This window comes from Sinohyriopsis cumingii, chromosome 5 (genome assembly GCF_028554795.1).
Source record: "Sinohyriopsis cumingii isolate HCF-2022 chromosome 5, ASM2855479v2, whole genome shotgun sequence".
Classification (NCBI taxonomy): Eukaryota; Metazoa; Mollusca; class Bivalvia; order Unionida; family Unionidae; genus Sinohyriopsis; species Sinohyriopsis cumingii.
Window position 1 is genome coordinate 134,686,733 of NC_142965.1, and position 13,606 is coordinate 134,700,338.

At 33.3% G+C, this 13,606-nt stretch overlaps 1 protein-coding gene across 1 annotated transcript; it reads right to left on the reverse strand.

Annotated features, from left to right (window-relative positions):
* Window positions 1-795: 795 nt before the first annotated feature.
* On the reverse strand, window positions 796-12,606 carry LOC149800284 (uncharacterized). Its single transcript, XM_089958377.1, has 6 exons — window positions 12,565-12,606; window positions 11,010-11,201; window positions 7,431-7,618; window positions 5,386-5,614; window positions 1,971-2,060; window positions 796-1,417 (listed from the first exon to the last, which is right to left on the reverse strand). Exons 1-6 carry the CDS (start codon window positions 12,604-12,606, stop codon window positions 1,256-1,258), a joined length of 903 nt encoding a protein of 300 aa, XP_089814503.1. The 3' UTR covers window positions 796-1,255.
* Window positions 12,607-13,606: the final 1,000 nt, after the last annotated feature.

A 13,606-nucleotide genomic window follows, 5' to 3' on the forward strand; every position in this document is an offset into this window, starting at 1 on the left:
CAGCTATGTTTCAGTTTTATGAAGGATGAATTTTGCTTGCATGAGTTGTAAAAATGATCAAATCTTACATAATTTTCATTTCACATGTCATGTTTGAACGAATCCGATGAGGAATAGATAATAAACATAATCGCAACATAGCTACAAATACATATATATGTATTGTGTATAAAAGAATATTAGTTGTAGAAATTACAAGAGTTTTTCTTAACAATGTTAAAAATATTGGACTTAATTACATTAATTCCTTAGTAGTCTGATTTACTGGTTCAAGCGTGTCAAAAAAGCACCCAGTGAATGAAAATGTTGATGAAAAGATAGTGCAAAAGACAATATGCACTTTATTTTTTTTTACAAGACTATCGCCTGCTTCAAATCATACTGATTAACACTAGTAAATAATTAGTATATATTTACATTGAAAATGCATCAGGGTAGTATGTATGTATGTATGTATGTATGTATCTATGTGTGTGTGTGTGTGTGTGTGTGTGTGTGTGTGTGTTTGTGTGTGTGTGTATGTATGTATGTAGGTATATATGTATGTAGGTATGTTGACGGTAAACGTTTAGATTATATATATATAAAGACTACTGATGCAAGCAGAAATTCATCAAAACGGAAGAAACTTTTTTATTACCAAAACTGTTCATTTACATTTAGCGAGGGAACTCCAATTGTGAAACCAGCAAGGGAGAGCATCAATCATTACGATATATGTATGGCCCTCATATCCATCAAAATTGTGAATAAGTTTTATTTATTTTCAGTAATATAACTGTAGAAAGTTCCAATGTCGGCTTACCGTCTAGGATATAAAATAGACAGGAAATAACGGATGTAAAGCTTAGGCGGTCTTTAATAATGACTTATTTTCTATACAAGATAAAACACGTTTGAGTTATAAAATGGTATCAGTAAATTGCAAAATGTTGCACATTGCTGTTTTTCCCACAAAAGAGTCGATGATAATAAAGTATTGCAAAGCATTTACATTTTTACAATGACTGAGGTTTCAAGTAATTGAAACAATAAATAAAAAGATAACGACATATGCTAATAAGAGAAAATGGATCACGACATATGCTAATATATTAAAGTTTTGAAACGAGCTTTCCTGCATATTCTATTAATAATAATATTTTGTTGATATAAACATGAAAGGGAAAGCACTGAGCAAGTTCTTTCGTTCTTTCGATATAAATAGAAAGCTTAATGCTATTCCTCTCATGGTAGGTTATATCACTGTTGTCCACTAATCTCCTTCTTTGCTCCCTGTGCCACACCTTTGGAAAGTATTAGTCTTTCTCGGTAGAGATAACGAATAGTCCAAACAACAAATTGTTCGTATGCCCCTTTCCGGTGTATTCTCCACAGGTTCCGCTGGGAACTTTGCCTCCAAACGTTCAAGCACGCGCTGCAAAGTGAAAAAAAAACCAGAATCTATCTACAGATTACAGATGTCAGACAACTAATTATTTTACCACCAGAGATTATGTCTACTAGATTAATAATATTCTGAACTGCACCCATTGGCTAGTACATGGATTTTATTCTTTTCTATTATATATTTCATGTACATTTACTTATGTACTATAGCTGAAAAGACAAAAAAATAAAATACTTGTATTCAATAATATATGGCCACTTAGCGTCAATCATTGTTATAAGGTGTAAACCAGGGAATCTAACCGTCTAATAGACGGCGATTAAATACTTTATCTAACTCGAATGAATGAAAGCATCAGTTTAACAAATAAATAATATTTATGTTTTATTATATTAACATTTAGATCCATGGGAAATGAATTATTAATTCAATGTTTAAACGGTGTGGATTATATCGTATCACTTTCAGACGGAAATACTCGCTAACTTACAGTATATGTGTTTTCGCAGGTCAAATATTAAACTCGAAGATAACAAAAGGCAAAATGAAGACATAGGTTTAGGTACTCATAGATTCTTACCTCCCTGATATGTTCGAGGAATTTGGGTACCATGGATTTTATTCCGTCTTTGATGATTTTAAATATTTCGGAAGGTACTTTGGTTTCTTCCTAAAATTGTAGGAAACCATAAATTGTACATTACTTTTATGAATATTTAGACTGATTTCCAAGACTATCTACAACCAAGACGGAAACTCACTAGCAAAACGTTTCAAATAAGCATCTAATACCAAAACTGCCAAAACTTTACAAATAAGCATCGAATACCAAGAGAGACTTGGACTAGCAAAACGTTACAAATAAGCATCGAATAAAAAGACGGACTTCAACTAGCAAAACGTTACAAATAAGCATCGAATGCGAAGACGGACTTCGACTAGCAAAACGTTAGAAATAATTAGCAAATGCCAAATCTGTCAAAACGTTTCAAATAAGCACCTAATACCAAGACTGTCAAAACATTACAAATAAGCATCTAATAGCAAGACGGAGTACGACTAACACAACGTAAAAAATATGCATCGAATACCAAGACGGACTCCGACAAGCACAATGTTACAAATAAATATATTATACCAGACAGGACTCCGACTAGCACAACGTTACAAATAAGCATCCAGTACGAGGACTGACTCCGACAAGAAAAACGTTACAAATAAGCATCGAATACCAAGACTGACTCCGACTATCAGAACGTTGAAAAAAAGTATTCAATACCAAGACGGACCCCGACTAGCAAAACGTTACAAATAAGCATCCAATATCAAGACGGAGTCCGACTAGCAAAAAGTTACAAATAAGCACCTAATACCAAGACGGACTCCAGACTAGCAAAACATTACAAATATGGATCCAATACCAAGACTAGCGTAACGTTTCAAGTAAGCATGACTCTTAAGAACAGCACACTAAATTTAGACGCTTGGAAAATTACCGTGGTTGTGCAAAATATATTCAACTATCATCTTTATTGGTTCAGCAATGCTTTTGCAACACGTTAACAGCTGATAAAAGAAATTAGTACAGTCTTTCAGCGTCAAAAGGCATCTATGGAAGAGTAAATTAACAGCTACCAGTACAAGTTGTTACTAATGCTTTTTGTAAGCCAGAGAAGGCGAGTAACTTCTATGTTAAATAGTCGTTTTCTATAATCGTCTTTATTAGAATTTAAACTTAGTTTTCCAATGGATGCTGTATTTAACTCATTGTGTGAAGGTACTGCATGTAGATTGAGTCTAGCTCTGTGCAATAATTCTATATAATAAGCTACTTTGTTTGTATTAGTTTATTTACAGCAGTAAAAAAGATTATCACTATTTTCTTTTTAAATATCATTAAAATCTAATATGGTTAATTTTGAAAGCATCCAATATGCATAATTTTAAGCAGCGACCAATGTGCCTAATTTTTTCAAGTAAAGAAGAAGAGTCCCGGTTTATTGGTCATGACTTGTCATACCATAATGCAGAATATTTGGCACAGTCATTTGTATATTTAACCATTTACGTCTATAAAAAAAATTAAACGTATTGAGATTATAGTCTGTATAAAAGGCTAGTAAGCTGTGCATGTCTTAAGGCGATTATGTAAGGCATGTCTTAAGGTGATTATGTAAGGGATGTCTTAAGGCGATTATGTAAGGCATGCATTAAGGCCATTATGTAAGGCATGTCTTAAGGCGATTATGTAAGGCATGTCTTAAGGAGATTATGTAAGACATGTCTAAAAGCGATTATGTAAGGTATGTCTAAAGGCGATTATGTAAGGCATGTCTTAAGGCGATTATGTAAGGCATGTCTTAAGGCGATTATGTAAGGCATGTCTTAAGGCCATTATGTAAGGCATGCATTAAGGCCATTATGTAAGGCATGTCTTAAGGCGATTATGTAAGGCATGCATTAAGGCCATTATGTAAGGCATCTCTTAAGGCGATTATGTAAGGCATGTCTTAAGGCATTATGTAAGGCATGTCTTAAGGAGATTATGTAAGGCATGTCGTAAGGCAATTATGTAAGGCATGTCTTAAGGCAATTATTTAAGGTATGTCTTAAGGCAATTATTTAAGACATGTCTTAAAGCGATTATGTAAGGCATGTCTTAAGGAGATTATGTAAGGCATGTCTTAAGGCGATTATATAAGGCATGTCTTAAGGCGATTATGTAAGGCATGTCTTAAGGCGATTATGTAAGGCACCTTTAACAAGAAGGATAAATGTTAAAACTTCAGCTTGACAGAAGTAGGCAAAATGAGTTTGAAAAGCAAAATATTTACTTATTCACCTTAAGGTCTACACACTTCAATGTTTTAAATTTATAAAATCGTTACAGTTTGTAATTCTACCATATATTAGTAATAAGTGATTTCTGAATATGACAGTGAAAAAGGTTTCCCAACGTTACTCGATATTTGCGAAGGAAAAGATGGTTCAATAAAGGCTTTTTCTATTGATTTCAACTTTGAGGAAGATATGTCGCTGCAAACGGAATGAATTTCCTGAAAGTACAAAACAATTTACCTTGGTGTATTTAAAGCATTTTTTTCTGTCATAGTCCATGAAATAAACGTGTGCTTATATGTCCGCATTATGATCATCCATTCACTAAATGGAGATAATATATGGAGTTCATTCAGACATACACTAATATTACCCCTCCTGTCAGTTTTTTGCGTTATTTTGTGTTGGTATGTTCTCTCTCTCTCTCTCTCTATATATATATATATATATATACACCTGAAACACCCAACAAACTCATAAATTATCAGCGGTTAATACTATTAGTGCTTATGCTCAGTGACCGTTCTTACGCTGATTTTCGAGACATTTTCAAGTACGAAATATAGGTACAAAATAACAAAATAAATTTGTGTATCAAATAATAATAAGATATATAACGAAATTGGAAATAGCTTGAGAATCATACTTGCCAATGCATGATGTATATTCTGTGTTAATTGTCATATAATCTAATAATGTGACTGTGTTATTATTTGTGTCTTTGTCACCTTTGATGTATAATAAACTTGTTTGTTTTGTTTAATGTAGTAAAGTATACCAGAAAGGAGAATGCAAACTAGAACAGAGAAGAAAAGAAATTTAAAAATGATGCAGTGCAGCATGACAAGCAGGAACTTTAGAATAATCTTGTGGTTATCTGAAGACGAGTTAAAAGGGAATTCGATTTCTATATGAATCAAGAACTTTCTTCGACTTAATCTAAGTTTTATTTCGTAAATAAAATTGTCGAGAATTGTTTATATAATTTTATCATGTATTTACAAGTATGGCAAATATGAAGGCAGATGTAAACTAAATGATTGTTACAGTATTGATGATAAATTTATATGAAAAGTGGAGTATGTCTCCATAAGAAGATACGTTCGCATCATCCGCTTAAGCAAATGCCTATTTTTTTTATTTCGAAGCACACTTACTAGTACAAAATCTTTTAAGGAGGATACTACTTCCTTGTCATCTAAGCCATTTAAGTGTTCCAATAGTTCAGTAAAGGCATCGGCCCACTCGTTGTCGTACAATTCCGCGAACTGCTCCGAGAGCTTAGTGGGTCGGTTTGGGTCACACGGGGCAGCAAAAGTTGGATTGTTGTCTCTTAGTTTGTTCGACGCCAGTGAACTGGATCTGGATGATGCTTGTCTCAAGCCACTAACAAATATATGCCATTTCAAGTGTTTCAGTTCAATGTATGTAAAAGAACTTGAACATTATATGGCATGTATAATATACAGAAGAAGCTAAGAAAAGCAATTGATGCTAGTATGTAAAACACTTAGATATCATTCTTAGCACGTTAGAATTGTACTGAGGTGCCGTTAAACGCTAAGACATACATACATACATACATACATACATACATACTCTTCACTTTGGAAGTATGTTATAAATCCATTTATCTATTCATGTTTACACTTAGTTTAAAGGTTTTATCTTTATAGGGATTCTGTGTATTTTTTTAGAATTTAGAATCATACCTTTTAATTAATACCATATAGCCATAATTGTGCTGAGGTGCCGTTATATACTAATATGTTTAAAAACACATGTGTTTGAGGAATGCAAACAGTTTCTCTAGCTCTAATGAATAGAAACATCCGTGGTTTGTATGCCAAACTAATCGTTAACGGATACAACACGCATTAAAAAAAATCATTATAGAACAATTATATTACTGCTTTATACTTATCGGTACCTACCTGGTGGATTTCCTATACATGATGCCGGTAAATACGTATCTCAGATCTGATATATTTACAAGCATGTTTACATACTTATTTAAATCAGTTGGATATATTCCATACTTATTGATATCATTTGGATAACTTCCATATTCCATACTTATTGACGTCATTTGGATAACGTCCATACTTATTTACATCATTTGGATATCTTACATACTTATTTACTTCATTTGGATAGCTTTTATTGTATGTGGCGCAAAATACCAGCTCATTAATGTGAAATTTATTTTATCTCGGTTTATTAGACTTACAGTGTTCATGCACAAGTTGATGATTTTGTTCGGATTCCTTGGTAGTTCTAAAAGTTCGATTCTATACCACTTAGATACGGAGTATATGCATATTTGTGTTTATATATCTGTTTACATACACTCGCTGTCTTCTCCTAAATTCAATATGTTTCTTTGCATATAATGGCAATTCTTATATATATCAACAATATGTATATCAAAGGCAAATTAAAAAGAAGTTTTAATTCCCACCTATGACATGTACATGTATCTAAGGAACACCATTATATTTGTATATCATTTGTCAATGTTTATATTTGAAGTGACACAGAGTTGTTAATTCAAATACTCATATTGGATCCGTCCTTTTTATGCGTATAAAGACACTACAAGGAAGATTTCTCTTTCCGTTAATAGGTATGACCAAGCCAGGTCAGAGTTTATAGTATGGAATTAGGGAAAAGAGACAATGGAAGAAGGTGGTGAAAGGTATGCAAATTTGCGCCTGTCTGCCCCTGATCGCTTGCATGATTTTATTTCATAAACGTGTCAAACGTTCATTCACACATGGAGAACTGTATTTTCTTGCAAAGTTGTTACATTTCTACAATGAAAGAGGTTAACAGTAATTAAAGCAACAACCAAAAAGGCGACCGATTTTAACAATAACAGGGTTAAAGCTAATTTGAATGCAAACATTATTTGAGTAATTGATCAATCGATTATATTGATAAACTGGTTCCCAACGTTGCACTCAAACTCATATTGTTTTGCACAATTCTATGACATATTTAGTGAAAAATGTGGTGAATTGGAGAAAACAATCTTAAGGCCAAACTAACTTGCTTTATTAATTTTGTATTGTGAAGAATATTCTTGCAAAAAAACAACAAGCGAGAAATAATTAAACATGTTGTTTGGATCTTGGGAAACGAAGAAAGCACGACGATATTTTTGTTTACCAAGGTAGTACTTGTGCCTGAACCTACTAACTTCTTATTATTGGTTCCCTGAGCCACACCTTTGCACAGTATTGGTCCTCTTAGGTAGAGGTACAGAACAGGCCAAACAACATACTCTTCGTATCGTCCTTTTTGGGTATATTCTCTGTGTCTGTTGGAGTCAAAGTTACCGTCAGGACTCCTGCCTTCTTCCAAAACCAGTTGCGGATCATAAGCAGAAATGTGTCAACAAACCTCCCAACATTTGTATATGTATATTTTCACATTTCCAGATTGCAGGCAACCTGCTAGAGGTTGCTTCGAGAACTTTGCCTTTAAATGGTCAAACACGTTCTGCAAAGTGAAAAAGGTTCGATTTATCCTTAGAATAAATGAACATTTTGTATAGTTCTTGTGGTTCGTTGGAAATTTCACTGCTTTACAATATTAGCATTTTAATATTTTGTTTGCATACTTGCAAGTCGAGTCTTAAATTCGAAGACGACAAGTGGCAACATGAAGGCATACTGCAAGATATACAGATATTCTTACCTTTTTAACATGCTCAAGAAGTTTGGGTGCCATGGATTTTATTCCGTCTTTGATGGTTGTTATTATTTCGGACGGTACTTCGGTCCCTTCCTGAAATTTCATGGTAAAAATAAATTGTATGTTGCCTTGATCCATATTCAAACTGATTTCCAGTAATAAATATCTACCAGCAAAACGAACTCTTAGGAAAATAAAATAAACAGGGATATTAATAAATAGTGGGTTATGTTGAAACAATAGAAGTGATTATGATTAGGTAAAATATATCACGTAATCGTCATCCGTTAACCAATTATTTTGCAGTTATATTTATGAGGTGCAAAACATAATTGGAAGAGAAAAATAACTGGACACTACATACATACATACATACATACATACATATATATATATATATATATATATATATATATATATATATATATATATATATATATATATATATATATATATATGTTGTTGTTGTAGGGTTTAATGCCATTTTTCAGCACACGATAGGCTATATATGGCGGCCAGTATTAGTGGTGGAGGAAGAACCCGTATATATATATATATATATATATATATATATATATATATATATATATATATATATATATATAGATAGATAGATAGATAGATAGATTCTGCAGCTCACAATGAGGAAACAGTTAAGCCCTAATGTAAAAAATAGTCTTTTCTTGAAGGTTAGCCATGAGGTCGTATCAACTCCTAAAGCTTCCGTCAAAGGTCAGTTCAGTGTAAACTATAGCATAAATATGCAGATATATTTCGGCAGTAATTCTCAAATTGTGGCATTGCGTATATAGCCCAGTATCAATCATGGCATTTGAATAAGGAATACACTACAGGTTAATACAGAACGTTCAATTACCTCTTATGGCGAATAACATTTTTCAAAAGCATTCTTCGTTAAAATTTCAACACCATTTCCCCATGGATACACTACTAAACTTATTTTGTGAACTGATTGAATGTTGTTTCAGTGTATCATTATACAATAATTTAGATTTCTTAATTTGTATTGCCTTTGTTAACATTAGCGAGTAAGATAATTTTGTTTTAAAAACCATTTCATATGTCATTTTACCACGAACAGAAGAAACGTCCTCTTGGTTGTTGGTCATGACTCTTTTTCATACCGATAATTCAGATATTGGGCACAATCACGGTTGTGTTTAACCGTTTGAGAGTAATTACCAGGTGAGACATATTCATGTTTGTTAGCGATTGCACACTACTTTGATACATTTTTGGTTAATCCATTCATTTTACATCACGAAAACAGTATGCATCTTTTTAAAGTAAATTATATAAATATTGAATTTATCTGTTTCATATTTTTGCAAATAGGTTTAAAGCTTCCAAATTTACGCTTAAAAGAGAAATTTTGCAAGTTTTTAAGAAAATATTCGAATAACAAAGGTTTGTTATGCATCTTATCAAAACTGTGACAAAAACCTGCACGTTTGGAATATGCAACATAAAGAAAGAATTTAGTAAAGAGCGATCCAGTTATTTGAACATTGCCCATCTATATAGTAGGGGCAGACAATCACCACTATATTTAAATCTAAAGAATATTATACAAGGCATAATTAATTTTAGAAAGTTAAAAGTTAAAAAGGTTCATATCGATTGGAGTGAATAGATATATTGAATAAAGCAAAGAAAATATGTATTCACCTTAAGGTTACTATACACGTACCTGCAACATTTTCAGATTGCTTGCAATTCTATTATATCATAGCAATTGTTGAATTTTGAATATCTTATTGACATAAAATAAAACGATGATGGCAAAGTAACTGGCAACTTACAGATGGCACGGATGGTTTAACAAAGGTTTCCTCTATAGTTCTCAACTCTGAGGAAGATAAATCACTGAAAACTGAATGAATTTACTGAAAATAGAAAATAATTAAGTTTGGTAAATTGATCCTAATTTGCATTCAGTAACAGTCTATCAAAAAAAGTATATATATATATATATATATATATATATATATATATATATATATATATATATATATATATGCGTGTGTGTGTGTGCATATGTGGCTGTATGCGCATTTTGTTCATCCTATGATGTGAATGGAGATAATATATGCAGTGCAATCCAACACAGGTATTAATCTCTTCGTGTATATCCTAGTTACTCTAAAACAGGACTGGAATATAATTAGCGCCTTGTATTATTCATTAGTGACTTTTATTATCCTTGTTTGCAGCTGTTTTCATTGCAGATATTTTCGAGAAAAAGTGTCAACAGAGATTAGGAAAATAGAATTTGGGTATCAAAGACTATTACTTTATGTTACTACAAAGGGGAATAGTTTTTTGAACCAGACTTCTCATTTTTTCCATGTTAATTGACACATAAAGTTAAAATTAAATGTTGTCTTTATTTTTTCTCGTCGCCTACTTTGATATACATACAAAATTTAGTAAGTTTTTAATGGAGTCATGAGAAACGGAAGGAAAGTCAAATAAATTAAACAGTGGAACATAGCAAGCACTTTAGGATTACCTCCCTTTACCAGACGTCGGGTTTAGGCACATTAGATTTCTGGAGGAATCAGAAACTGAATTCGACTCAATCCAAAATATTTTAGAGCAAATCTGTTGACAACTGTTCATAACATTGCTGCATGTATTTCAAGACATGGCAAGCAATGAAACAGATGCATATTATTTGACCGTAAAATTACTGATGATGAAATTTAACGGAATCGTGGAGTGGGTACTGGTTAGTCCTACCTACAATTTACGGATACTGTTAAAAGGACAATGGCTATTTGACATTTTAATTATAATGCATCCAGCAAAGAGTTTCGATCAATTTGATGTATATCAATGGCTGCAAAAGCTGCATTACAGTTTATGGAGGAAACGACGAAAATACTTAAGCAACGTAGAAAATTCTCAAAATCTACTAGCCATAGTTTTAAGCACTTCAAACCATAATTTGCTGCTAGCTGGAAGCATGTCTCCATACGATGATAAGTAAGCATCTTCAGCATGGGCTAATATGCAAACTCAATGTTAGATATGTGTTCTACATTTTCAGCACACTTACCAGTAGGACATCCAGCAGGTAAGAGATGATTTCCTTGTCCTCTTTGTCTCTCAAGCTGCTACCCAGTTCATCAAAGGCGTCTGCCCACTCGTTTTCGTACAGCTCTGAAAACTGCTCTGAGAGTTTGGTGGGTCGATTTGGGACACTCAGTTCCGGAATGTTTGGATTGTTTTCGATGCCATAGAACTCAGTCTACATAACCAATGCTTTATACTGTGCTCATGCTTTTCCAAAATGATTGAAAAGCCTTTTTTTTTGCTATTCATTTTAATGTAAATAAAAAATATTGAACATTTTTTCCCTTCATTTTCGGATCAATAGTACACTACAAAATATCCTTAGATTTCACTCCCCACGAACCAAGACACTAAATATAATGAAGGGTACCTGTATATGTTATTTCACAGCATTTTTAATGAAGCTCCTAACAAAGACAACTGTCTCTTTTAGTTATTAGTGTCTTGAATGCTTACATATAAATTAAAACACCTTTTTAATTGTGCCAAGGTGCCATTAAATGCTAATGCATACATACAGACGCATCATGTCAGTCTTAATTTTCGAATTTTTGAGGAAGGTTAAAATTCTTCCGTGGTGCCATTAAACGCTAATAAATGCATACACACATATATATCGTTCAATTCCTAAATTTAGAATCGTTCTGCGATGCCGTAAGATGCAATCACATATCATTGCTATTCTTGGATGCAGGTCAAAACTGTGTTGAGGTACCTTAAAACTCTCTGTCTCTCTCTCTCTCTCTCTCTCTCTCTCTCTCTCTATATATATATATATATATATATAGTATATGTTTATTTTTTTCTCCGTTAACTTTACATTTTCAGAATCGTGCAATATTAACCGATACTGAACTCGCGTGCCAATACACATATTGCATGCACGTGCATACATCCAAACACACAAGCAGAGATACATACATAATATATACATGCATCCGTACATACATACATACATACATCTCTCATTCTTAACTTTTACAACGCATTATCTTTACTCTTTGGATTACACCTATGAAATAAATACTATTCGGGATAAAATTCTGGGTGATAATGCACTGTCGGATGTTCTTGCAATTCCTTTGTTTTAGTCAGGGAAGTATGTAACATGTGAAGAAGGCAAAAGAGTGTTCTTATCAAATCGAATACACGATTTTCCAAATGTAAATAGTTCGCAGCATTCCGCGTGCTGACTTTTAAAGATATATTAGGATTATATGGTTTGAATTTGGTTTCAATTTCACACCAGGTTTAAAACAGATATTGTGTTTACTTAGTTTTCATTACTATCCAGCAGCAACCTTTTGATTACTCCCCAACATCTATTTTTGATTATTATCCAACACCTACTTTTAAATACTATACAACCCGCCGTGTGTAGTGACCAAATTAACGCAGAAGGTAGGATGTAAGAGAAGAGGAATGAAATAACACACCAGCAGGCACAAAAAGGTACGGGTGTTTTCTACGTACATACATACATATATGCTATCATAAGCAAATACATAATGGTGCTTATATGCTCATTACACACGTACCCGTACTCTCAATTTTCCCATTTGACAGTACTGTGTTGTCATTCATCTTCATTCTTCTGTACTGCACTTTTTACAGGATCTACTATCAGTGACAAGACGGTTGCCTTGAAGGATCATTCAATAAAGTCGTGTTTGGCCTTTGTGCCATATACGACTTGGGGGACATGGCTTCCCGTCAATGACTGTCATCTATGTTGATGAAATAGACTTTGACGTATTTAGGTTTGCAGTGAGAAAGTGCATCTTTAGCACACAAAAATGGATTATAAGAATCTTTGTGCGAATTGTTTCAGACAGTAATACAGTTCCCACTTATTCTTTCTTCACAGGTAATGCTGAGTTATGCGTTTCCACTTGCCTCTTCCTTGAAAAAAATCTGTCAAGTAAGACGATGAACACACAGCATCAGTACTATTGCTACAGAGTTCAGATGCGTTTGACTCAAAAGAAATCAATGAAGGCATGGCATGGTCACTCAAGTTTTATGCCGGTCTATCGAAATATTTTCTTTTGAGATTAGGATCCATGCATCTTCCGGACACAATTCCAACGTTTCTTCTTCACTCATCGTCAAAACTTAGCTATGTTAATTTTGACTTGGATTATTGATTTGACAATCATAACAGTGTTCTGTGGTTAGATGTTTGCTTCATTTAGCCAAGTGGCGAGCGAAACAGGAGACTAGGTGCTCTATTTTGTTTGGCCATCTTGACATCAAGACTGTATTTTTTCTTCTTCTCTTGTGGTCCGTGGCGGCTATTCTTCATAGAATACATGCTATTCGCTTATCGTAATGGGTTCATGTTCCATCATTTTTAAGTATATTGTACTATTTTATTATCAAATTCTGCACACAAGATGACTTTCATTCTACAGTACAAATTTAAGTACAACACTAAGTTGGCTCGATTTTATCGAGTGGAAATTTCTTTCGTCGCTGTCATTGTCTGGAATAAAAACAAATCAACATAAAGCATATCCTCCTGCAAGATCGAAAAGCCGTGAAAACTGTTCCTAATTGTCATGTGGCTTCAAATAGTGT

Excerpts from the sequence above, each read along its gene's own strand:
- LOC149800284 (XM_089958377.1), bottom strand. The coding sequence starts at position 12,606 with ATGACAACACAGTACTGTCAAATGGGAAAATTGAGAGTACGG. Across the intron at positions 2,061-5,385 it reads CCTTAAAAGATTTTGTACTA|GAAGAAACCAAAGTACCTTC; the intron begins GTAAGTGTGCTT and ends CTACAATTTTAG. Across the intron at positions 1,418-1,970 it reads TCCTCGAACATATCAGGGAG|CGCGTGCTTGAACGTTTGGA; the intron begins GTAAGAATCTAT and ends TTCACTTTGCAG.